The 25,838-nt window shown below is 41.0% G+C and overlaps 1 protein-coding gene across 6 annotated transcripts in view; it reads right to left on the bottom strand.

The window, feature by feature from the left end:
- LOC143974349 (zinc finger protein 618-like) overlaps positions 1–25,838 on the bottom strand; it is a 236,860-nt gene that overhangs the window by 74,154 nt on the left and 136,868 nt on the right. For 4 of the 6 annotated variants that reach the window (XM_077475667.1, XM_077475627.1, XM_077475636.1 and 1 more), the window contains one exon: positions 2,889–2,978. The exons of the other annotated variants lie outside the window; for them this stretch is intronic. In XM_077475667.1, the coding sequence (XP_077331793.1) occupies positions 2,889–2,978 (90 nt within the window). The remainder of the gene's footprint in view (positions 1–2,888; positions 2,979–25,838) is intronic. 6 annotated transcript variants of the gene reach the window in all.

The following is a 25,838-nucleotide window of genomic DNA, read 5'->3' as shown; positions in this document are numbered from 1 at the left end:
GTGGTTAGCACTCTCACCTAGCAGTAAGAAGGGTCGCTGGTTTGAATACCAACCATGACACTACCTGCCTGGAGTTTGCATGTTCTCCCTGTGCCTGCGTGGGTTTCCTCCGGGTACTCTGGTTTCCTCCCACAATCCAAAGACATGCGGGTAGGTTAATTGGCTTCTGTCCAAAATTGGCCCTAGTATATGCATTGGGACCTTGGATTGTGGGCTCCTTGAGGGTAGGGACCGATGTGAGTGTGCAATGTGCAGGGATAGGGACAATTGTAGACACTCACTCAGGTTGGACTGGTGTCTTTATTCAACCTTACCAACTATGAAACTATTGTCCAAATTTATTTTGGTCGAGATTTCTGCAAAAGCAGGTTGCATGGTAGATCCTTGTGGGATAAACAGTCTTTAAAGAGGGCCTCTAACCTCCTGTTCACAAGCTCTTTGAATGCAGGGACTTCCTCCGCCAGGGTCATTAGATCTTAAGACAAGAGATGGATGGGTCCACTGGGACAGCCCACTGTTTCATGAACCCTTCGTCAATAAGAGATTGCAATCCATAACCTTTGAAAGGGATTTTTTCTAGGGATGGGACCAGTCACTTTATAACATAGGATGTAAGAGTGAGTAAATTTAGGAAGGTTTTTGCAGGCCAAGGCATATTTAATAAGCTGAGGCTGGTGGCTAATGCAGTATGCTCTAGGGGCGAGGCATGCGTGCACTGTCAGTATAGACTTTCTGTACTGGATGAGGTACTATCTACATCCTCCTCTTTAAGATGTGTAGAAGCAGTAAAGGTGATTCAAACATACACTCTGAGGGAGAGGATGAGGCCCCCCTTATGTCTCCAAGAGGGTTTAAAGCCTACCTATAAATTCAGACGCAGTGGACTGTAAACTTCTCCGTGGACAAAGCAAGTTAAAAAAGGAGGGGGCCATCCCAGGAGCTAAAGAGGTCTCAGAGGAGGGAAGTGACTCAAACTGGAGAAATTGGGTCATTTAGGGAAAATGTTGCAGGTCGACCCCTAAGCCAATTGCGGAGCGTGAATTGCCATGGCCCACTGACCCATTTTCTTGCATCTGTTATCTACCAAGTATAGTGAGAGAGATCTGCCACTAGTGGTACCAACAACCATTTATGCAGGGCTGGAAGGGTTAACTCTTCTGTGACCAATCACTGTTGGCAGTAGACACCTATGCACATCCAAAGGATTGTTGTGCTGTATGTAGGTAGAGAGGCAGGGAGCAGAGAGCCTAGGCTGTGTGTTGTGTACTGGAAAATGGTATGCGCAAGCACAGTATGCCCAATGGGAAATAAGCAGTCATAGGTGGTAGCTCTCCTTATCTGAAAGCCAGGGGCTTGAGGAAAAAAGGGCGCCAATTTTTAAAACGTAGCATAGCTGAACTGCTCCCACTGCTGGCATTGAATGTATAGCTGCCAGTGCTCAACATGTTAACCCTTCAGCAACCTAAGCGACAGCACACTGGGTTCCAAACAGGGCCCGCACTTACCACCAATGTCTGTGGTTTCTCCCAGTCAGCCAAGGGGAATTTGGAAGACCAAGTCCCATTATTAGCTCTCCCAGAGGGGATACCCCTTAAGAGGTCTTTAGGGACAGGTTTTACCGGAAGATGGATTAAGGCACTGCACTTATGTGGCACACTGAGGCTGACTCATCACATTGCATGCCCATCAAATGTGGCCTAAGCAATATCACAGGCTAGCCTTTAATTCAGTTTTTGGCAGGGCCCGGGTACATTCCACCAAAGGTCAGCTAAGGAGCTGATCTGGAAGTTGCATTGCATGTAGCGGCAAAGATGTTCATTCACCTAAGAACATTAGAAAAAAAACTGTGGCTTGCTGGGAGTTGGGTGAATATTATAGGGCTGTCCTAATGGCTTTGCTTGCCCAACTATCTGAAGGCAGCTGCTTAACACAATGGTCTAAGATTTAAAGTGTATGTTTCCTGTAATTTACAATTAAGAATTATTTTTTATTGCTGCTTGCGTCCCATTGGTAGGTCCCGTCCAGGCACACACACACTTTCTGTGCTGTTTAACACCAGAAAGTGTGGGAAAATCAGGTAGAATATTGGTAAATTCTCCCTCACTTTTTGTTGATACTAATCAAACCGATAGGAAATGGGAATATTTTCTGACACCATCAAATAGACATTAAATGGCGATATTCCCTCATTCTTATGCTGTCTAGAGGTGGCTTCACATGTGACCATTGATATGATCATTCAATGCGACTAAACCAAAGACCCTCAAGTCAATCAATTTAGTGAGTTCTTGATCAATTTTGACTCTGCCAAAACGATTGGCTTTGGTAGAATTGTCATTGATCGAACAAGCAAATATCCACATGTGTGTCAGAGATGGCAATTCAAATATTTTTTTTCTAGACTGTTTACATCTATAATTGATAGATTCTATTTCAAATCAATATTATCAGTTCTTTGCAAGATGGGAAAAAATACTGTGTGCTGCATCGTTCAATATTTTAATTATATTAGTTGTAGATTGCTTGGTCTGCAATTGCACAATCGCCACGTGTATGGCCATCCTAAAATCTATTAAATAGTCAGGAAGAAAAATCTATCCCTGTTCAAGTCTATAATCAAGACTCTGCCTTCAAGAGTTATAACTGCAGGAAGTGTAGTCAGCGGGTGCGCTCTGATAACCTATGACAACAAAGCTAATCCAATTAGTACTCTACTAGATGGAAAGGTTTGAGCTTTGAGTTCAGGAGCATTTTGTATGTACAATAGTTTTTTTATGATATAATGGTGAGCTTTTAACAACCAATATGGAGTCACTTACACCCTGGGCTACCATGAAATGTCTAAATCATATTTCCTACCTCTGAGCCGTGGAGGTGTGAATACTTACCGTCCACTGCATGCAAGTCCCTGTGCTCTTGGAAACAGCTGTAATATTTGTACTTTTTGCCACAGATGTCACACGTGTAGCGAAAATTGTCTGCAAGAATGAAAATATGTATGCTAGCACGTTCAGATGAATGATTGGACACGAGCACATTGACAAGCAAGACAGCAACACAGCATGTGAGAGGCGGATGGCATTATACAGTCTGTGGGAATCATTGCACAAGGGGGTCCTAGCTCTGTAGGGGAGGAAGCTAAGGGGGATTTAAATTACACTCAGAACCCGTCAAAGACGGCTCAAAACCATGTTATAATTACGTCAACTGCTAGAATTATTAACTAACCCCTGTATAGCATCATAGGAATGGTCTGTACATGAATATAATAAAGAACCAAAATCCTGCTACAACTACTATAGAAAAAGTAAGTGTCCTTAAGCATATGGGCATTCTCGAACAGTGGTGGATCTTCAAATACATCATCGTCCCGGGGAACCCATTTAGTGTGCTACTATTATATCAATGTGCAAATGTTCTGGATCGCAAGTGTCTACGTGCCATTGACAATGTTTCAAATCCACAAATGTCTGTGTCATTGCTCTGGGACCTCAAGTGTGTGGCTTTATTCTGAAGTCCTCTTTCAATATGCCACTGTTCTGGGACCTCTAGTGTCAGTAGATGATGGTGTTGGAATGAAACCCCAAAGTAAAAATTCAGTGAGAAAACCTGTGTCCCCAGAGGGACATCCAGCAATGAGGAAAACCAGCCAGCAAAAAACGCTTACCAAAATCCAATGAACCCCCATACCCCCCCATATATGAGTGCTCATATCAGCTACGCAACTGTCACCCCGATATACAGGGTGAACGCCATTCCTCTCAGTATGAGACAATGCTACAGGGAGACAAAATGTAAAAGGAAGCACCTACACAATACAGTATTAAATATGAAATTATTTTATTAAAAAGTCAAAGTGCACACTCACATTTAGAAGAAATTGACACCGTTCATCAATATAAAAAGTACATGCAAGAAAGCCCCAATCTGCTATATGTGATGACTTCTTCACACATAGCGGCCAGCAGACTTTCTTACTAAATTCTAGTAAATGACTTGTCTTTGACTTGTTAATAAAAAAATTTCATTTTTAATGCTATACTGTGGAGGCTGCTTCCATTTATATTTTGGGGAGGGGGGGTTACTAAAACCGGAGTGTGCAAAATCTGGTGTAGCTCTGGATAGAAACCAGGTTTTATTGCCAAAGCCCAGTAGAACAAGCAATCAGTTAAATACTGATTGGCTACCATAAACAGGTGCACCAGATTCTGAGTGCTCCAGTTTTAGTAAATCTCCCCCCTCCTAAATCTCTCCTTGTAACACAGTCTCAAACTGTGAGAAGTGGAGTTCACTCTGTAGACCAGAGCAACAGATCCACAGCTTTCATGACAATTCATATATTGGGGGTCGTTGAATTCCAGTAAACAGTTCTGTTGACTAGTTTTCATCACTACTGGATGTTCCTCTGGATACATGAATTTTCACACAGGAACGCTCCGTACACACGATAGGATTTTCCAATGGAAAATGTTTAATAGGACCTCCTTGTTGGAAAATTCCCACCGTGTGTAGGCTCCATCTGACATTTTCCATCGGATTTTCCGTCGCACAAAATTTGAGAGCTGGTTCTCAAATTTTCCAACAACAAAATCCATTGTCAGAAATTCTGATTGTGTGTACACAACTCTAACGGGCAAAGTTCCATGCATGCTCGGAATCAAGCAGAAGAGCAGCACTGGCTATTGAAATTCATTTTTCTCGGCTCGTCGCACGTATTGTACGTCACTGCGTTCTTGACGTTCGGAATTTCCAACCAACTTTGTTTGACCATGTGTATGCAGGACAAGTTTGAGCCAACATCCGTCAGAAAAAAAAAACATGGATTTTGGTGTCGGAAAATCCTATCATATGTACTGGGCATAAGTGTTACACTTTGGAATTTTATGCACATGGGAGATTGTCACTGATTTGTAATTTAATGCGTGTACTAAATGTAATGTTTTATTTGCAATGAGTTTGTATGCACTTTTTATGGCCACAATTCCTGGATTTTCTGTTAAAAGCTATTATTAGGTATACAGTAAGTCCCCTACATACGAATCTTCGAGTTGCAAACTTTCAAAGATGTGAAAATGCGTTTGCACAGTTGGTGCAGCAATCTCCCCAGCTTTGCTATTGTGTTATGACAGAACACACTGATTAGCATTGGCAGCCTATGTCTGCAAGCACTGATCTTTGTTGGATTTACGAACAAGCTCCTGGAACAGAAGTAGGAGACTTACTGTATATGAGTTTGGCGCAGCACTTTGTGGCGTAATTTGTAAATATTTGGTATCAGTATCAGAATTTTCACAACTCCACCCAAAACCTTAGGAGTTTAAATGTGTATGCAATCAGGCAGGCCCTTGCACTACATGGTTTTGGTAAAATTAGAAGACAAAAATCAGCAGAAAATCTAATAGTGCGTATGGGGCTTAAGAGGTGTATTTACTAAAATTGGATAGTGCAAAATCTGGTGTAGCTCTGTGTAGAAACCAATCAGTTTCCATGTTTTATGGTCAAAGCTTAATTAAAGAGGAAGTAAACCCTGATGAGTTTACTTCCTCTTTCATTCCCTGCAAAGGTAAAGCATAATGGACTACTATACATCGCATAGTAGTCCATTATGTGTCACTTACCTGACACAGGAGCCAGCGATGTCACCGATGTCCCCTGTAGTCCGGCGCATCCATCTTCTCGGTGGGTCTCGCTGCTCCGCCGCTGTCATTCGGCGAAGCCGTCACACCCGCGCATGCGCACGGGAGCCGCCACGCGCGCCATATTCGCCGTTGACGGTGCCGCGCTCAGTGTGCCTGCGCACAGCTGTCTTTCGGCAAATATCCACGGTTTAGGAGATATTTCTTGGACCTACAGGTAAGCCTTAATCTAGGCTTACCTGTAGGTCAAAGTGTGTTGTAAGGGTTTACAACCACTTTAAGCAAACTTAGATTAGAAGTGGATTGGCTACCATGCACAGCTACACCAGATTTTTCACTCTCCAGTTTTAGTAAATCAACCCCTAAGTGTCAATGTGCAATTTTGTCATTGCTCTGAATTGTGTCTGTCCACTCAAATATGTTTTTCAAAAAAGGGCTGCATATTGTTCAATAGCAAACCAGACACTCCCTTTTTTCACAAAATTGTAGCTGATCATGCACACATTAAAATCTTTGACTGGCTGCTCTGGTGCAACAAAGACACTTTGACGAATAAGGCCCAGCACTTTGTATCTATTTGGTGCAACGCTATTTAGGTAAGCCTGATAACAAAATGTAGTAGCCAAAGATGAGTGGCTAAGCTTGTTTTTCTTGAAGTGCTTAAGACCTCAAGAGTAAATATAAAAGATGGAAAAAGGAACAGCCAGTTGGGTTTTGCTTTGCATGGTAGAGCCTCACCACCATCCTCCACTGCAGCGGTGATATGTTTTCAAGCTCAGTTATTTGTTGATTCTTGAAACCCTAGATTTTTGCCGATTGGACACCCCTATCTTAGCCGCTCCACCTTCTCTATTTCTCTTTGTTCTCTTTGGTTTACCCGTTTACCTCTCACGAACTTGAAACTCTCGTTGCAACATTATTTTTTATACCTCAACTTATCAACATTACCCATTACTCCTTATAACTAATTTAATTTAACTTATTGGTTTTATTAACAAAATTGTCCTTTGTCTTTGTTTGTACTTACATGACAATTTAAGGTTACACCATACTTATTTAGTATGTATATATACCACCATAATTTTAAGCTTCAACTCAATTATTATTTTGTAATTTATTATTTTTTCTGTTTTCACCTTGCATGTATTAACTAAAATATTTTGACAAGGAAACCCTAGAGTTTAAATACGTTGAATGCCTCCTATTCTCGACCATCAGATAAATGTTAGAGGTAATGCCCAGACTGAATCTCCAAAAGCATACACATATAATGGAATGCATAAAACATACAAGACTAACACATCAGGATAAGCACATATGAATAAGTAGTGGACATGGATAGGCATGACACAGAGATGGTCAGTCCAGCCAATGACAGCCTTGCAATGAAAAGCATTCTACATCAGCTTTGATCTCTACGCTGTCTTATTACAAAAGCCTGGTAATGTTCCAAGTGGATGTAGTATAGCAGCACAGGACATGTCTTCATTATACAAGAGAAGAGCCTTGTATCCTTGCAAAATGGTGTGTGGGCAGCAGGGATACTGTGGGGCAATTCCAAAACATCTGGGCCTCGTTTGTCAAAGGCTCTGAAACAAAGAACAGTCTGTATTGCTTCATAGCAGCCAATCAGACCTGACCTGTAAAGTGGCGTTGGATAATGAAATTTAAATCAATAGTTGTGGGGAATAAAGGAATCTTAATAACACAAAAATAACTGGTCATTATTTAAGAAGGGTCAGTTAAATATTTCGAGTTAATGTCTTTTGTAATTAATCAGGCTTTTAATTTGGTTTTAGCACCATGATCCACATAGACAAACATCGTCATTCTTACCTAACAGACAAATAATGCCGGCCATAGACGGTTTGAATCTCAGCTGGTTTAGCAGGAATTGGCTGACATTCCAACTGTGTGTGGGCATGCTGAATGTACCAAGTTGAACGATCGATCAACTTGGATACAACCAGCCTGTCGGATTCACTTGCAATTATTGCTAGCGGCTGCTATAGTCGCTGGCAATAATCACTGTCTTCTCCCATCTTAGCCTGCATTTGAGGGGGCAGGCGGTTGAAAATCCCCATTCCAGGACCAATGTGTATATATATTTAAAAAAAAATCTAAATGCCTGTTTTTACTCACCTCAATCCACAGTGAACCACAGCCCTTTACTTCCTTCTTTAGGTGTCTAATGTCACTGCTTGCGTCATGTGGACACTTTCTATTCGATGATCACTGGTTGTAGGAATTAGGTGAGTGTTGCTGGCTTCACATGGTAAGGGGGAAAAAAGACCACCAGCAAAGGTTGGAAGGAGGGGTAGTAAAATTGTTTTATCCAGGAGTGGTGCTTTAAAGACAAACTCCAGATTTTGCTTTCACTCTAAATAGATTTTTTTTTTCCCAAACTGGCCCAAACAAGCTATTTCCTTTACTATATTGATGTATCGGCTACATACTGTACAGTATACAGCACTGTGTTCTGATAGTGGTATAAGGACTTCCTGTCTGCTGCCGTACCTAAATTGAATCAGGCTCAGTGCTGTGTAGCTATTCACAGGAAGCTGTGTTATTTTAATCAATGAATACAAGGCTTCCTCTGATTGGCTAACGTGCAAATCATGACATCAATTACCTACCTCTCCAGCTGGGCCAATCAATTAATTCATAAAAATACCAGGCTTCCTCGAAATGGCGAAGGAGCACCCAACCAAACTCAATTTTGTTACAGCAGTGGATCAGAAATCCCCATAATTAACTTTTTAAAGCAGAACATCACTCTCTCAATCAACATTGATTACTTTTAAGCCTTATGCTGTTAGCATTAGTGAATAGATAGGAAAGCATATCATATTTACTTGTGTTAAACGTTTTCTATAAGTTTCTTAGGTTACTTCCTGGTTTCTAGGCCTGGGCAAACGATATATATCCCAGGAGGAGACGAGGGGTTATCTCAGCTAAACACACCCTGTATGCATGCCTGAGCTAAGTAATGATGGATTCCAGGAAGTAAATGCTACATGAATCATCAGCCCTTACTCAAGATGTCCATGGCCAAAAATGCTAAGGGGTGTTTTCTCCGCAAAATAAAGCACAGAGACATTGATGGATGAGTTTGCTTCGAATATTAAAAATTTATTATAGCGTTTCTGGTTTGTGATGATACAGTGTAGTTGCGCTTTCCTTTCCTCCGCCGCAACACACACTTGTCTCCATTACCCTGCAGGTTTGTTCAGCCACCATAAGCAAGGAAAGGAAGCCCTCTCTAAGCTCCAAGATGCACTAGCTAGAGCTTACATAGGCCCAAAGACATAATTCCAAACCTCCATGGGACATAGGAAAAAGGGAAGCAAGCCACTTTTCTGTCCAAACGTGGAAGAACCATTTATTTTCTTGTTGTGTTTTTTTTTGGGGTTCCATGTGTATCACAGAGCAGTTATGGGGAAGCAGTGCAAAGGCTGCTGGAGATAGAAGCATTATGCTAACCAGCATGGGAAAAGCAGAGGATTTCTTTAAAGCGTAGTAAACTCTACTTCTTTAATTCAGCGCTATTTAAAACCTCAATGTTAGTCCTACATGTAGTTTCCTTTCAATTCAGATTGTTGTGATGATGTAGTAGATGGGCGGAAGTAAGGTTGGGAATGGCACTGAGAAATTTCCCTAAAGATGGCGCTAGATTCAGCAGCATTGGAGGAAATTAAAATCAGCTGCATTAAAGAACACTCCAATGGCGCTGTAACATGTCTGGTTAGTTTGTAATATGGAGTACTGGGTTTAACAGCATTGTGCTCTACAGAGTTTATTCTCTCTTTGAAGAATGCATAGAGTATTTTAACTCCCCCAACTAGTTTTTTATAAATGTATTTAGAAGGAAAACAGGAAAAGTTACATCTGCTCAATTTGTGAACATATATATATAACAGATAATAATGCATGCCACAGCTTAACAATAAAAAGTTAAGAGTATAGAAGAATAGTGAGCAATAGGCAGCAACCCGGGTGATTATCCCAATAAACTCACATGTATATAATCAGACTTTAAACTGTCAACCTAGTGTGAAACAGAAGCGTTGACCTACATCTGGTTATGTAATTATGTTTTTCTTCTAAGGAGACATGTAATGAGTATTTCCAATAATAAAATACAAATAGAACAGCCATTCTCCATATTTAAGGAGAGCGAGGGAATGTGGATATATGTTAACGGGTGAGGAGAGGACAGTAAGAAAAGAGGCTGATTGGGGGGGGGGAGGGGGGGGGGGGTATGAGTGATAAAGGGGTAAGAGAAAAGGAAAGTGTGAGTATTAAGTAAGATTTTTATGATTTTTCAAATTGGGTTAGACCAGCCTGTATAGAGGTGCCATGGTGTCCATGTTCACAAGACCGATCTTTCAGAAAAAGGTAAGCTTTTTACAGGGTGGTTCCATTTTTCACACATTGCAGGATACATGCCTTTGCCACATTCAGTAGACATTTAAAACAAGGTGTTTTGTAAAAAAAAAAAAAAAAAATGTATTTACAGATATCGTTGTGTCTTGCATAAAGTAGTCTGCTGGTTTATCTGCAAAAAACACCACTATTGCTCAAAACTTATATGGTCCAGAAATATTTATAATTATATTTATAAAGCACCTGGACTAGATGGCATGCAACTTGACAACAGACCTCAATGCACTGTTCGGCAACTATGTGACAAATGAGGTTTAATACTGATAAATGTAAAGGTATGCACTTGGGGGCTAAAAACATGCATGCATCATATGTTCTAAGAGTATAACTGGGGGAATGAAGGTGGAGAAAGATCTGAGTGCTCTGGTAGATTCTAGGCTTAATAATGCATGTAATGCCAAACTGCAGTTTCTAAAGCAAGCAAAATACTTTCTTGGAGTAAAAGAGGTATAAACTCCAGAGAGAGTGACATACATTTTCCCCAGTACAAATCATTAGTAAGACCTCATCTGGAATATGCAGTTCAGTTTTGGGCACCAGTTCATGAAAAAGGATATTGGGGAACAGGAGAAAGTGCAAAGAAAAGCCGCCAAACTAATAGTAGGCATAGGAGGGTTTGACTATGTACAAAGATTAGCTGAACTCAATTTATTCTCTAGAGAAGAGGAGATTAAAGAGGAAGTAAACCCTAATGAGTTTACTTCCTCTTTCATTCCCTGCAAAGTTAAAGCATAATGGACTACTATGCATCGCATAGTAGTCCATTATGTGTCACTTACCTGACACAGGAGCCAGCGAAGTCACTGCTGTCTCCTGTAGTCCGGCGCATCCATCTTCTTGGTGGGTCTCGCTGCTCCGCCGCTGTGCATGCGCACGATAGCTGCCACGCGCGGCATATCGCCGTTGACGGGTGCCACGCTCAGTGCGCCTGCGCGCCGCTGTCTACGGCGTATGCACCGTAGACAGTGGTGCCCATCTTTCGGTAAATATCTCCTAAGCCGTGTAGGTTTAGGAGATATTTCTTGAACCTACAGGTAAGCCTTAATCTAGGCTTACCTGTAGGTCAAAGTTTGTTGTAAGGGTTTACAACCACTTTAAGGGGGATATGATCAAAATAAGTGCTGTATCTTTTTGGTTTTGCCTGATATCGCATCCATGTCTATGCCGCCTCAGTTCCCGGGGAGGGATCTTGCCCATGGCCCACCCTACGCCCACTGCCACACACTGCACTTTCCATCCGGATTGGAATTTTTTGGTCGCATCAGCTCCTGATGAGTGGGGAGACACCCACGAAACGCGTCAAGCTTTTGAAATGATGTCCCAGCTATACTTTATACGGAACTATATTTATTTTATTATGAATTTACTTTTTTAACTATATACTAAATTTATTTTTGTTTTACATCTAGTGGATGCATATCTATTATGTGGATGTACTTGCTGATGTCGGTTTTGCTGTCATAGGCACTACCATGCCATACTACCCAATTATTTTATTTATTACTACTATGTGCTGCTATATGTGAATACTATATATCATGCTTCTACTGTACTTACGCCTATATACTTTATGAATTTGATCTTTATTATTTTTTATGATCTGTTACTGAACAATCAATAAAAAATTATTATTTTTTTTAATATGGTTAAAACCTACCTCCATTATCCAAGTGCTTCATTTTAAAGTCCCAAACTTCCTCTATTACGTATAGTGAACTTGATGTACAGTTAGTCCCTTTAAGGGCATACTTTTATTTATAGATATTAGCACCAGGGGTAGTTGATTCAGGGAATATCAGATTGCTGCCTGGGGAATCAGGAAGGAATTTGTTTCCACCGCTGGATCAAGCTGGATCATGCTTTATTGGGGTTTTCTTGACTTCCTCTGGACCACCTGTGGGTTTAGGATTGTGTACATGGAGGTCTTCTATTTGCATGTGTGCTTTTCTATTTGTTGGAATGGACAGACGTGTGTCTTTTTTCTGAATATGTAAGAGTTTTGATAGTAGCCTTAATGGTGTTCCAAAAACCCTGCAGTTTACTACAGTCCCAGAAAATCTGGAGAATTGTTCCTCAGCCTCTCGGTACTGCCAAAATTGTGGGGTTAGCTGCAGGTATAGTTGATGTAGTTTCCGCAGGATTTTGTAACAACTCATTAGTAAAGCTGTATCCACAGCGAGGGTTTGTCAGTTAAAAAAAAGTAATGCAATTTTTCCGGGACTGTGAAAATTTTGACTTCAAATTTTGTTTTCTCAGCAAGAACACAGGGTCTTGTTGATGCCCTCCCAAGGCGAGTATAGTAAGCATAAACAGTGTAGGATAGAGTATAAATACATAACTTTTCCTTTGTGAGGAGAGGGGTTATTTTAACAAAAAACTAAATATCCCATCAGAATGCTTTTGTTTTTTGTTAGAATAACCTCTCTCCTGATAAAGCAACATCACAAAACGCATTGAGATACCGCCATCCCTCAACAGCTCTCTTGGCTTGAGAACATACATTATGAGTTGTTTGTAAATTGTACACATATGACAGACCTAAATATAGGATCTGATTTTAGAGAAGTCATAGGTTTCCTTTATTTATACTCCATTCTACAATGCTCTTGTCTCCCTCCTCTAACCCCTTGGATTTCCATGGGCTAGCTTTTGCTTTTAAAGGGGAACGCTACTCCATTCTCAAAAGGCTGTGAGCTGCCTTCACCAATCTAAACCACCTCCTTTTTCAGAGCATACAACAGGGCCAGCTAGGAAAGGGGTGAGAAGAACGAACTCTAAACCCCCTCCTGGACCATACAGGACCACATGCACTCAACATAGCTGGCTGCCAAAGCACCTTGTACCCACTAGTTTAAAGGAGCTTTAAACTGCAGCCCCCCAAAACACCAGCCTAGGGTTGTGTGGAAGAGGCCCTTTTCCCCCTGAATATAAGAACAATGTGATTGGCTTTTAGGGTGCCCAAGCCCCTTCTGCCCCCAAGCATCCACCCCCCTTTCATGGATTGTCTTGCTGTGTATTTAGCTAGGGGTTTGTTAGTGTGTGAGAGGAGCACAATATTTTTTTAGTTTGGGGTGTTATTTTTCATGTGGGGGTTCTCATCTGAGCCTTAACAGACCCAAATGGCCTTGTATGTATTGGGGGGGCAAGCTATTTTTTGTTAAAATCCTGCATCTGCAATGTAGATTTGCAAGTTTTCTCCAAAGCCGTAAATATTTGAAAAAGCATTTTGGATATATGTTACACATGCACCACTTTACAGGCAGAGTAAGCCCCTACCCGCCCAAGTTACTATCTTTTAAGCAATTATGGATTTTTAAAGGCACTTCATGTTTTGTTTTTGGGGTTGTCCAAATTGGTGACATTGATATATGTCCCTCAGGGTGGGACCTAGGCCCCCACACCCATTTTAAGGCCAATAACTAGAAGATAAGCCAGCCAAGTGGGAACTAGCAAGGGGGGGGGGGGGGGGTTGTCCCATCTGTAATTTTGTAGCATGCTGAATGATGTGGTTCATTTTGGACAGGGGGTGGTTATTTTGTGCTAGCTGCATTTGGGTTGGCCTGGGCATGCTCAGGGACTTTAATTTTTTTTTTGTGTGTGAACAGCACTTGGATTTTTCTGGGCATGGTCAGAGAGTGTTTTTTGGGTTAGTAGTTTAAGCACATCCTTAAACAGGCGTACCCACTTTGAAGTTCTGTCTCTACACTGGGTGAACTTGCATTTTGTGTGTTTCATGGACTTTACACTTGTTCCAATTGCCTCATTAGCATGCAAACCTATGTTATATAAAGCCCTTGCCCTTAAAAGCACCCATACAGGAAGTTGCTTGTACTGCTGCTAATTTCTTCCCACTACCATGCCCCACTCACTGTTCTCTGAGGAAGAGATGATCCTTATTTACAAATTTAAGATCATTTTTTTTTTCTTTTTTTACATGGGGTGGTGTTTGTGTGGATCATGTGTGGGAGGAAACCGGAGTACCTGTAGGAAACCCATGCAGGCACAGGGAGAACGTGCAAACTCCAAGCAGGTGGTGTCTTGAGCAGGATTCCAACCAGCAACTCTTTTTGCTGCTAGGTGAAAGTGTTAACCACTACACCACTGTGCAGCCCAAATATATATCTGTATATGTAGGTTCTTGTGTCCAGCAGCAGAAAGAAGTTGGGTAGATTCCACACTCCCAATTCTGGAGGCATAATAATGGTCTAGCCCAGGGGTCTTCAAACTACGGTCCTCCAGTTGTTCAGGAACTACAATTCCCATCATGCCTAGTCATGTCTGTGAATGTCAGCGTTATACAATGCCCCATGGGATGTGTAGTTTCACAACAGCTGGAGAGCCGTGCTTTGAAGATTCCTGATCACTCTCTAGCATCTCTTGAAAAAAGGTGGTTTCTCATGTGCCGTATAATGCCCAAGAAATATCGTTTGGAAAATACAAGTGGGTCATGGCACATCTACATTCCAAATTTGGCACTTTAAGATGGTCTTGCACTATGCAATCTATTTGGCCAATCTCTGTCCAACTTGATATTTAGGCAAAATAGGTAATAAGAAGACACACTTGAACAATTAATTCAAATTATAGGACATCAATCAGGCTCTTGCACTAAATCTAATTTATGTAAGATCTAACTGATTGCAGTGTATGGTCACCTTTAAAGATCAAGATCTGAAACTATACATGTATTGGGTTTAGAAACACTTCTCTGTTCTTTGTAATGTATTGAAAGATTTGGGTAAAAAAAGGGTAAAAAAATTTCAAAGATTTATTAGAAGTGATAGGAATGAGATTAGCATCAAAAGGGTTAATTAACTGAGTACACCTATTCATTTCCTAACAAGACACATTCAATGAGATTAAATTAACCAATTGTATTGGGCGTCCACTATTATCAATGAGAAAACCGCAGTTACCCTAGCGATAGTTGCAGTTTGCATACGCAGGTATTTATTATCGTTATTTGAGGTTCGAAGTGCGGCGGTTCGCACGTTCGGTTAATGACTTTTCCGGCGCACCAATTAATGTATGAACTGGCGCAGCGCATTCTTCTTAGTAAATCACCCCCATAGTACTGCAAATGGAGTCCTTGGGTAGGTTTTTTGAAGTTTGTCGAGATCTGAGATAGGAGCCAAGCTGTAGATGTCTCATGAATTCAAGGTCAGTAATATAAGTGGTCAAAAGTTTGGCGCTGTTCAACAGTTTGCCTTGGTATGAAAAGTGAACTGATCTCAAGGTGCTTTTTTTGATCAGAGTGAAAAATGAAACGCTGTCAAGAGCTGAGGAAAATGCGGAGACCCTTAAAGCGGTAGTAAACCCGCAATGTTTATTTTTTTTTTTTAAACCTGCAAAGCAAAAGGCATAATGAGCTAGTATGCACCGCATACTAGCTCATTATGAAATACTTACCTTAGAACGAGGCCCCGACATCTGGCCCGATCCACGCCGAGGGAGCCGACATGCTCCCTCGGCGTCTCTTCCGGGTATCGCGGCTCCGGCGCTGTGAGTGGCCGGAGCCGCGATATCGTCACTCCCGCGCATGCGCGCGGGAGATTTCAGTCCGGCCGCACGAGCGCTGCCGGATTTTCACGGAGAGAACCCCCTTGTGCGCATGCGCCGCTGCAGTCAGCGGCGCATACCGAGGGGAATATCTCCTAAACCGTACAGGTTTAGGAGATATTTTTTTTACCTACAGGTAAGCCTTATTATAGGCTTTCCTGTAGGTAAAAGTTAAAAAAATGACCATACTACCACTTTAAATTGGAGCCATAGGGATACGACAGTCATCTTGAAAATAATCCTATTTTTACAGTGGGGTCTTTGAATGGGTGGGTGTTGGATCAGTTGTGAGCTGGAGAAGTTGTTTTCCATCCAGGGTAGACTAAACAATGTTGTTGTGAAGAAGTACCATTTTTTTTATCCTTTTCTATCTTTTTTGAGTGCACCGGTCCAAAGTCTGAACAGATTGATAGCTTTCTTGGTATTTTATGGAGTCTGGAAACGCAAATCCTCTTCTGAGTTTTGTGAGAGCCAGTATAGTCTTGTTAATTCTAGCCTTTTTCCCGTCATGCATAATTTAAGAAAATAGGTTCGGAAGTCTTTGAGAAATCCTGAGGGGAGCTTACTGGGAACGGGGGGTCTAACAGATATAGTGCATGCATGCTATCACCAAGTCTAGAGCTAGTGTGGCATGTATGAATTCCCACTTGACCCTATCATATGCTTTTTAAGTATTGGTGGACAGATGAACAGGTGTGATTTCCTTTTCTTGAGCATAATGGATAGCAGGCTTGCATTTTTTTTATGGTACAAAGCCTGATTCTTGGTATGTATGGGGCAAGGGATGTGATGCTGCAGGTGAGCAGCTAGCATTCTGGTGAATATTTTCAGGTCAAGTTCAAAAAAGAGACTGGGCTGTAGTTTGGACATACAGTATTTGTGGATAGGACTGCTATATGTGCCTTTTAAGATGTCAGTTTGGATGGTATTGTCCAGAAGAATAGAAATGTTAAGACTATGGGGTTGATTTACTAAAGGCAAAACTACTCTGCAATACAAGTACACTGCAAGTGCACTTCGAAGTGCAGTCACTTTAGATCTGAGGGAAAGATCTGAAATGAGGGGAAGCTCAGTTGATTTTATCATTCAATCAGGTGCAAGCAAGAATGCTGTTTATTTTCCTTACATATCCCCCTCAAATCTACAGTGACTGCACTTCCAAGTGCACTTGTAGTGCAAAGTGCAGTTGCCTTTAGTAAATAAGCCCCTGTGAATCTACCAGCTAAAGTCTCTTGAAAGTTTTTATGTTGTCAGTATAAAGCCAGCTGGGCATGGTGCTTTGCCTGGTTTCCTTTGTCGTGGTGGGTTGTTCTTGGGGTTGTATGGACTTATTAGCGAGTTTGGGCGTGCCAGCTTGTCAGTTATTTTTGAGGGGTTGTAGGTCTACACGCTGAGTTAGGCCTCATGCATGCTGGGCATTTAGCACTAAAGAATGAGATCTCAGTGTTTTATTGAGGGCAGAAAGCTAAGGTGAGCTGTCCAGCCTCGCTGCCACCGGCCTGTAAAACTCTATGAGAAGCTGAAAGCTGCTGCAGCTGGTTGGTGCATAGAGTGGTACTAACTCTCCTGACAAAGTTCCCACTTCCTCATTTAATAGGAGATGCATAATTTTTGGTTTTAGTGGTCCTAAGGGTTCCAGCTAGCATTCTGCTTGCTTTTTGCTGAAATCTTAGAATTCTCTTTAACATTGAAATAATTGTGCTTTTACTTTTTCTCTAGGGAGTGTGTTTAATTTGTCTCTAACAATTTTAAGGTGATCTCAGGTTTCTTGGGTCAGGGTCTCTTTTTGGCATTTCTCCAGGGTTCGAATTGGAGTCAGCGGTAATTCTGTGCTACAAAGCTTCCCGCCCAGCTTGATTAGGGCGCCTCTTAGACCCAAGATTTATTGTATGTGTGCTTTATAAACAGGCTCTCGAATTAATCATTCATTTATTATTCAGTGCAAAACCTTCTCCGTTATCTTGCCTAAGATGCAAGTGAACCACAACTAGTTTTGACTATTACATACTACTATATAACAAGTCATAAAAGATCAGCTTTAATACTTGTATTGCCTGGCCTGTAATCAAGTAAATGCTAGGTTAAGAGTCGCATAAGCTGGTGAAGTGTAAAGAACAGGCACCCAAATCTGTTTGAACACTCCCCTTTGACTGAAGTTGTGTAACCAATGTGTTCATGTCTGACTATGTGACCAGCACCAGATGAATTGGAGTAGCAGTTTTGCCTGACCAGGAACATATTTAGGCTTATTATTTTGCCATTTAGAAGTAAACTGGTCCAGGAAGGTGTGGATGAGTGATAGATGTTATGGTGGCATATGGTTTTAAAGACCAGCCAAATTATATGCAATATGATACAACATAGAAGACAGGACTTCATAACTTAGGCCCGTTTCACACTGCTGTGACTTTGAAGCCAACATACCTGCGTGACTTTGGTAGAACTTGCATGCGGCTTCTTTAACAGAAGTCAATGCCATTTGTGCCGAAGTTGGACCAAAAGTAGTGCAGGAACCTTTTTCTAAGTCGGAGAGACTCAAGTGCTCCTAGAATGGTTCCATTGCACTTAATGGGGCACGACATGTGCTCTTAAAGTTGGAGCGGATGTCGCACCAGTGTGAACCAGGCCTTAGGTTTAAAGCCCAACTTTCATGTTTGAAGTCATGGTTTTTATTATTGTTATGCAACCAGACAGCAAAAAACTTAAAGAATGATTCAGCTTTTTTATTATGTGTAAGTGCTTTACTACTATTTTAAACTGCCCTGTGTCAAGCAGTACTCTGAAGATCTGGACCACTGTTCTCACACAGAGCTCAGTGGTTCAGATCTCTAGCTGCCCGACACAACTTCCACAAAACTGAAATTGGGTTTTTACAACTACCATCAATGAATGGGTAGCTCAAAATCAGAGCATGAAATTCCTTTCTGTATAACTAGATATCAACCACTAATTAAGTATGAAGTACTAATAAGTAATAAATAACTAAACAACACTTCTGTACAAGTAGTAAAATAGTTTAAAATTTGTGAACATTTTCATAAACCAAGACCTATAAAAATGACAAAAAAAAAAACAACATTTTTAGGAAATTATTCCAAATGCCACTACATAAAAACAAACAGAGCTAACCAACTATCACATTTAAATTGTGTCCTAAAATAAAGTCCAACCAAGACTTTGAATTGTATTCACAGTCCACTTACCTAAACAGTTACATATTGCTTTGAGACAAGCTTTACCAAAGCAAGCTTCATAATTGAACATTTCTGCTAGAGACATGCTGAGCTAATATACTTTTCATCTGAATAGATTAAAGTGGAACACCAACCACAACGCTTATCTTAGTTTTTAGACTTGGCACAGAATAGATTCTTTGCCATAACCAAAGCTTTTCTATTTACCTGCAACTGTTTTACACACTGCTTTCTTCCAATACTACTAGAGAAAGAAAGCAAAATTCAAAACGCATTGCAGTGATTTTATGTTGGTCTTTCAATAAAGCTACTTTTACACATGGATTGGGGATGCCGGGTTTACTTCACAAATTACTAGCTAAACGTAGATCTCTGGTAGGAAAAAGATTGTAGGCTCATCAGGCTAACCCTGAATACTGTATCACCTAAAATGCTGCAGGATCAAAATAATGTTTCTAAAGGCAAAACGCAACCATTATGGTATAAAGGTCGCTAAGCCCTTGGGCAAAACTCAGTTTACTGCTGCTTTTTGTAAGGCCCATTTGCACACAGGGCTTTTGGCCTTGTCTGCTCCATACCCCCCCGGGAGGCATGGGTACAGAGTCCAGCCCAGCTGCCTACATTATTACTTTGATCCTGCAACAAGTCTACGGCATGATAAAATATGCTGTAGCATGACAAGACTGGATGCTGTAGCATGTAGAATACCGGTATTCCGAAATTTGGGTATTTGCCCCTGAATACATATACCACTCAATGCAGCGTTCACTCCCGCCCAGGAACATCGTACTTCAGTCTGCCGCAGACTTTGATTGGCTGTAGACAGTGGGGCTGGTCGCTGTACCCGTACCTCCCAGATGCACAAAAAATGCCAGGATTGTAGGAGGGGCCTAAAAAGTGGAGCTTTCAAAAGATTAAAAAGCAGGAGGACAGGACAGGAAACAAGAGGCTTTTGGAGCTTTAACTAGCCTTCTGCCAAGCTATTTAGAGATTAGGGAGGGCTGTACAGTGTTAATTTTGTTACCTTTCTTACTTTTTGTTTTGGTGACAATAACCACCAGGTCAGAGAGGAAGTCTCCCCAGTGGGGACAGAGTCAAATATTAAAATCAGAAGTTCTACCTATTTTCCACTCTATTGGAAATAAAACATGGTTTGACTAAAGTTCCACTTGAAGGCCTAACAAGTCAATTAAACTAAACAATGTAACATAGTACATGATGTGTTTTTTTTCCCCTTAATTTCACCTGGTGATCCTGCCAGTAACATACTTCCTGCCCAAGGATGATGACAACACTTACTGTACTGCATCTATAGAGAAAACGTGTTGTCACCATAGTCTGCTCCCCTGGTCTATACAACAAACACCTCCCCCTCTCCTCAACTTCATAACATAGGGGGAGTTTACAGAAGGTAGCTGAAAAGGCAGAGAACACAGCTTGTGATTTCAGTTCATTCACAGGATGCTACAAGGACACTAGATTTCTAACAGGATTAACAGGTCTTTTTCGATATTTGCAAACGGACTTATCCTGAAAAAAGGAATGCAGACACTACATCTAATTACTAATGAATAAACAACTTGTTCATAAGTTTAGACATACAGTAAAACCTTGGATTGCGAGAGTACGTTCTGGAAACATGCTTGTAATCCAAAGCACTTGTATATAAAAGCGAATTTCCCCATAAGAAATAATGGAAACTCCGATGATTCATTCCACAACCATTTATTTTTAAGTCCTTCAGTTTATAGTCCATATAAAAAGATCATAGCAATGTTGTGTAACCATAAAATGTCCATTTAAAAATGGCTGCCTCCACAAAGGGGATTAGAAGCAAAATCCAGCAGGAGCTACAGAGTATAAAAGAGAAGAGAGGCGCCTCTAAGCCCTTGTACACACGGTCGGACGTTCCGACAACAAAATCCGTCGGATTTTTTCCGAAACTGGTGTTGCATACACACGATCGGATAAAGCTGTCGAAAAATCCGATCGTTCAGAATGTGATGAAGTTTTTTAGTTACGACGGGACTACGTTCAGGCTAGTAGCCAATAGCTTTGGTCTAGGAATTTTATCTGAGCATGCGTGGCACTTTGTCCAATCGGAATTCTCTACAAACAATCGGACAAAGTCCAATCGGATCATGTTGTCGGAAAATTTTATATCCAGCTCTCAAACTTTGTTGGTCGGACATTCCGACGTAAAAAGTCAGATGAAGCCCACACACGGTCGGATTATCCGACAACAGGGTCCGATCGGACATTTTTCATTGGAGCGTCCCACCGTGTGTACAAGTGTAGAAATATGGTTACATTTAATAAAGGTACAACATTTAGCAACTCACATGGCTGATGATTAAAACAGGCACATCTAAGTATGCAGGCATCCGGGGTAAAGCGGTCCACATAGACCGTCCCCCACACCGCCGGCTCTCACCGGAGTGAATCTGCAATCCTGACCGGGAAGACTGCCCTGCAGTAGAGCGAAGGATTGAAGAGCTCGTGGAGCGCAGTGAGGAAGGGATGGTGAGTTGCTAAATGTTGTACCTTCATTAAATGTAACCATATTGCTACACTTAGAGGCGTCTCTCTTCTCTTTTATACTCAGTTGTGATGTGACGCTATGTGTATATCAAGACATCGCTTGTATATCAAGTCAAAATTTATCTAAAAAATGTTTTAAGAAAAAAGTGCATTTATTCATTTTTTTAATTTTGTTTTTTGGAACCTGTAAAAAGATTGCACTGGTGCTAGGGATGAGCTCAGGTGTGTTCGCATGCAACACGTCCAGAGCCCACCAGGAAGTCTGCGCAGCGCTGAGCTAATCACAGGCAGTGAGACATTGCCCGATCTCTACAGCTGCACATCGGGGATATGCCTCACTGCCTGTAATTAGCGCAGAGCTGCGCTGACTTACTTGCGGGCTATGCACGTGGAGCATGTGAACACTCCTGAGCTCATCCCTAACCGGTGCCATGCAGGTCTCCAGCAGATCTGCCAGTGTATCTGTGTGCCCATACATCAAGGGCAAACAGATACAATCTGACATGAAGAGAGAATGAACTAGTTTACAAAAAACTATGGTACAAGCTGACAGCTGACTGGACCTTGTTAGTTTTCCATTCAAATAAATTAAAATAATAATAATAAAAATAACTAGTCCACAAGTACAGTAAATAAAAAAAAAAATGTGCACATGAAAAAAAAAATCTAAATTTTTGGCTATAAAAATGACATAAACTGTGGAGGCTTTTCAGAATAAAAATATAGTAATCAAAATATTTTATGTTGAACAAAATTTGTGCAACTTTTTGTCAAATATTAATCTTCACGATAAAATAAAACAATAGAATAGATGGCAAATGTGTCAAGCCTTGGGAAACTTTCTGCATCCGCAAAATGGCAAAAAATTATGGTACCCAAAATTTATAAATAAATGATAAATAAGCAGGGTATTAAATGCCTTTTTACAGCTCAATTTACAGTAACCCATAAATGATGGTCCTAGAATTATTGCTCTCACTCCAACAATCGCAACAATATATAAAGTGGTGCAATCGCTGATTACATATATGTGCGTCAAAATAATGTGGTTAAGCTGGGCTTTTTTTTGGGGGGGGGGGGGTTTCCCTCCTAGTTTGTCATTTGACAGGGGGGGCCTAAACTTTAATGCCGCGTACACACGACTGGACTTTCCGGCAGACTAGGTGCAATGGAATCAGTCCGGACAATCCGATCGTGTGTGGGCTAATCTGATTGTTTTTCATTAAAAAAAAAAAATCTGACGGACCTAGAAATAGAAGATGTTTCAAATCTGTCTGACAAACTCAATACCTATCAGAAAAGCGTTCATCTGTGTGCTGGTCCGACTGACCAAATACGATGCAAGGGAAGCTATTGGCTACTGGCTATTGAACTTCCTTTTTTAGTCCCGTCTTACGTCATCATGTTCAAAACGAACAGATTCGAAGGGACTTAGTCCGTTTATGTGTGGCCAAGTCCGTTCGTTCGGAAAGTCCGTTGGAACTAGTCTGCCGGAAAGTCCGCTTGCGTGTACACGGACTTATACAATTTTGGGTTACACTTGAAAAGTTTGATAAAAACAGATAGGGTCACTTTAAAGAGGAATATGTAGATCATATTTTCTAACACTTGGGTACATATTTATAAAGCAGTGAGTGTGCCTTTCACCAAATACTTACTGGTGGTGAATCACAGTCATTTAAAAGCATGCAGCAGAATGTTTGGACAATGTCATATTCACTGCTTCCTAAATTTGTCCCTTATTAACATATAATTTTGTACTAGATTGTTGATCTAGTAAATTCTAATTCTGATCTTTGATAAAACAAACATTTTGTAAACACCACATGGCAATGCAGAATAATGTAGGGAACCATTCACCAAAAGGCATTTTTTAAAATTCTGAATCCATAAAACGAACAAACTAAAAAAAGGGACTTTAAAAATGCTTCCCCGGTAGAGTTCAACACATACTCATAGATATCAATTGACACTGCTGCCTTTACACGCACAGGAATTTTAATGACATCCCAGTCTTAGTCTGTAGGGTTCAATGTTGAGTTGGCCCACCCTTTGCAACTATAACAGCTTCAACTCTTCTGACAAGGCTGTCCACAAGGTTTAGGAGTGTGTCTATGGGAATGGATGACGATTCTTCCAGAAGCGCGTTTGTGAGGTCAGGCACTGATGTGGACGAGAAGGTCTGGCTTGCAGTCTGTGCTCTAATTCATCCCAAAGCTGTTTTATTGGGTTGAGGTCAGGACTCTGTAGGTCAGTCAAGTTCCTCCACCCCAAACTCGCTCATACATGTCTTTATGGACCTTGCTGAGTTCTCATCTCAACCCAAAAGAGCTGCATTGGGACAAATTAGAGTGCAGACTGCGAGTCAGGCCTTTTCGTCCAACATCAGTGCCTGACCTCACAAATGCGCTTCTGGAAGAATGGTCAAACATTCCCATAGACACACTCCTAAACCTTGTGGTCAGCCTTCCCAGAAGAGTTGAAGCTGTTATAGCTTCAAAGGGTGGGCCAACATTATACATTGATCAGTGCATTTTTATAGCACTGATCAATGTAATAATGTCACTGGTCCCCAAAAAACGGCACATAGGGTCAGATTTGTTAGCCACAATGTCGCATTTCAACTAAATCGCAGATCGCCGCCATTACTAGTAAAAACATAAAAAAATGAAAGTACGTATATTTACCCCCTATTTTTGAGATGCTATAACTTTTGCGCAAACCAATCAATATAATATACGCTTATTGCAATTTTTTTTTACCAAAAATATGTAGAATTATTAGCCTAAACTGATGAATAAACGTGGGTTTTTTTATGTATTTTTTTTGGATATGTATTAAAGCAAAAAGGTTTTTTCTAAATTATTGCTCTTTTTTTTGTTTATAGCGCAAAAAATAAAAACTGCAGAGGTGATCAAATACCACCAAAAGAAAGCTCTATTTGTGGGACAAAAAAGGACATAGTTTCATAGTTAGTAAGATTGAATAAAGACACCAGTCCATCCAGTTCAACATGAGTGTCTACAATTGTCCCTGTACATTGCACACTCACATCGGTCCCTACCCTCAATCCAAGGTCCCCATTCATATACTAGGACCAATTTTGGACAGAAGCCAATTAGCCTACCTGCATGTCTTTGGATTGTGGGAGGAAACCGGAGTACCCGGAGGAAACCCACGCAGGCACAGGGAGAACATGCAAACTCCAGGCAGGCAGTGTCGTGGTTGGGATTTGAACCAGCGACCCTTCTTACTGCTAGGTGAGAGTGCTAACCACTACACCACTGTGCCGCCCATGTGACATAAATTTTATTTGGGTACAACGTCGCACTTGTCAGTTAAAGCGACTAATGGCCTGGTCAGGAGGTGGGTAAAACCTTCCAGAGCTGCAGTGGTTAAAGTTCATGTGCATGTAAAGGCAGGTGTCCCAATACTTTTGGTAAGATAGTGTATCTCGTAATAGTGAGTACACCCCTCACATTTTTTGTAAATATTTTTTTGGGTCTATTTGTTTACATGTCTTGGTTGGGATGCTGCCCCCTAGGGATAATTTTTTTCTGATTTGATGTTCTTTTTCTTTATTGGTCTCATATATATGTAGCTTTGTAATAATCAGAATCCCCGCTCTTAATGCGTTATAACAGAACAAAATTAGGCCTCTGGGAATACCTGGATTTGTTTATTATTTTACTTGTATTCATGCATCCAGAAGTTTCAGGCGATCATAGGGCCCCCATAGACGCAGTCCTATTTCCTGCTAAAGCTCACATTCATAAAACAGTCATAAAGCAATGGTGTTCAGGATTACATGAAGCAAAACTAAAATCTTTGTAAATGGTTTTGCCCTCCATTTAGCAGCCCAGGGCATTAGTGATCAACCCTAAGCTCAGGAAAGAGATATGACAGCTTCTATGGGGGCTTACAGCAACTTGACAGGAAGAGAATAAAAGCAAATAACAGCACATATAACTGTTCCCAAAAAGGCACTACTACAACAACATTAAAATGTAAAAAGTACATTGCCTGTGTATTTCACTAGCGAATCTGTGTCCAAAATCATAGCAACCAATCACAAGTAGTTATATATATATAAGGCCATCAATTAAAGTACTTGCTTATATTATTTAAAGATAAACTTATAAAAGAACATAGTCTTTTTGAAAAGCATGGGGGGGGGGGGAATCAAGCTTTTTCCTTCTTATGTCCCTGTTAGGATTATTCTCTAAGCCCCCGTACACACGGTCGGAGATTCCGGCAACCAAATCAGTCAGATTAATTCCGACGGATTAATTCCGGAAGAGGTCCGGAAGTGATGTTGTATGCACACGGTCGGACTCAGTTGTCGGAAAATCCGATTGTACATAACGTGATGACGTTATTTCGTTACGATGGGACTACGTTCAGGCTAGTAGCCAATAGCTTTGGTCTAGGAATTTGATCTGAGCATGCGTGGCATTTTGTC

Source organism: Lithobates pipiens, unplaced genomic scaffold (genome assembly GCF_037356315.1).
Source record: "Lithobates pipiens isolate NorthernLeopardFrog02 unplaced genomic scaffold, aLitPip1_a1.2 Scaffold_1, whole genome shotgun sequence".
NCBI lineage: Eukaryota > Metazoa > Chordata > Amphibia > Anura > Ranidae > Lithobates > Lithobates pipiens.
Note: the sequence above shows the minus strand (reverse complement) of the source record. Positions and strands in the feature narration are given on the sequence as shown.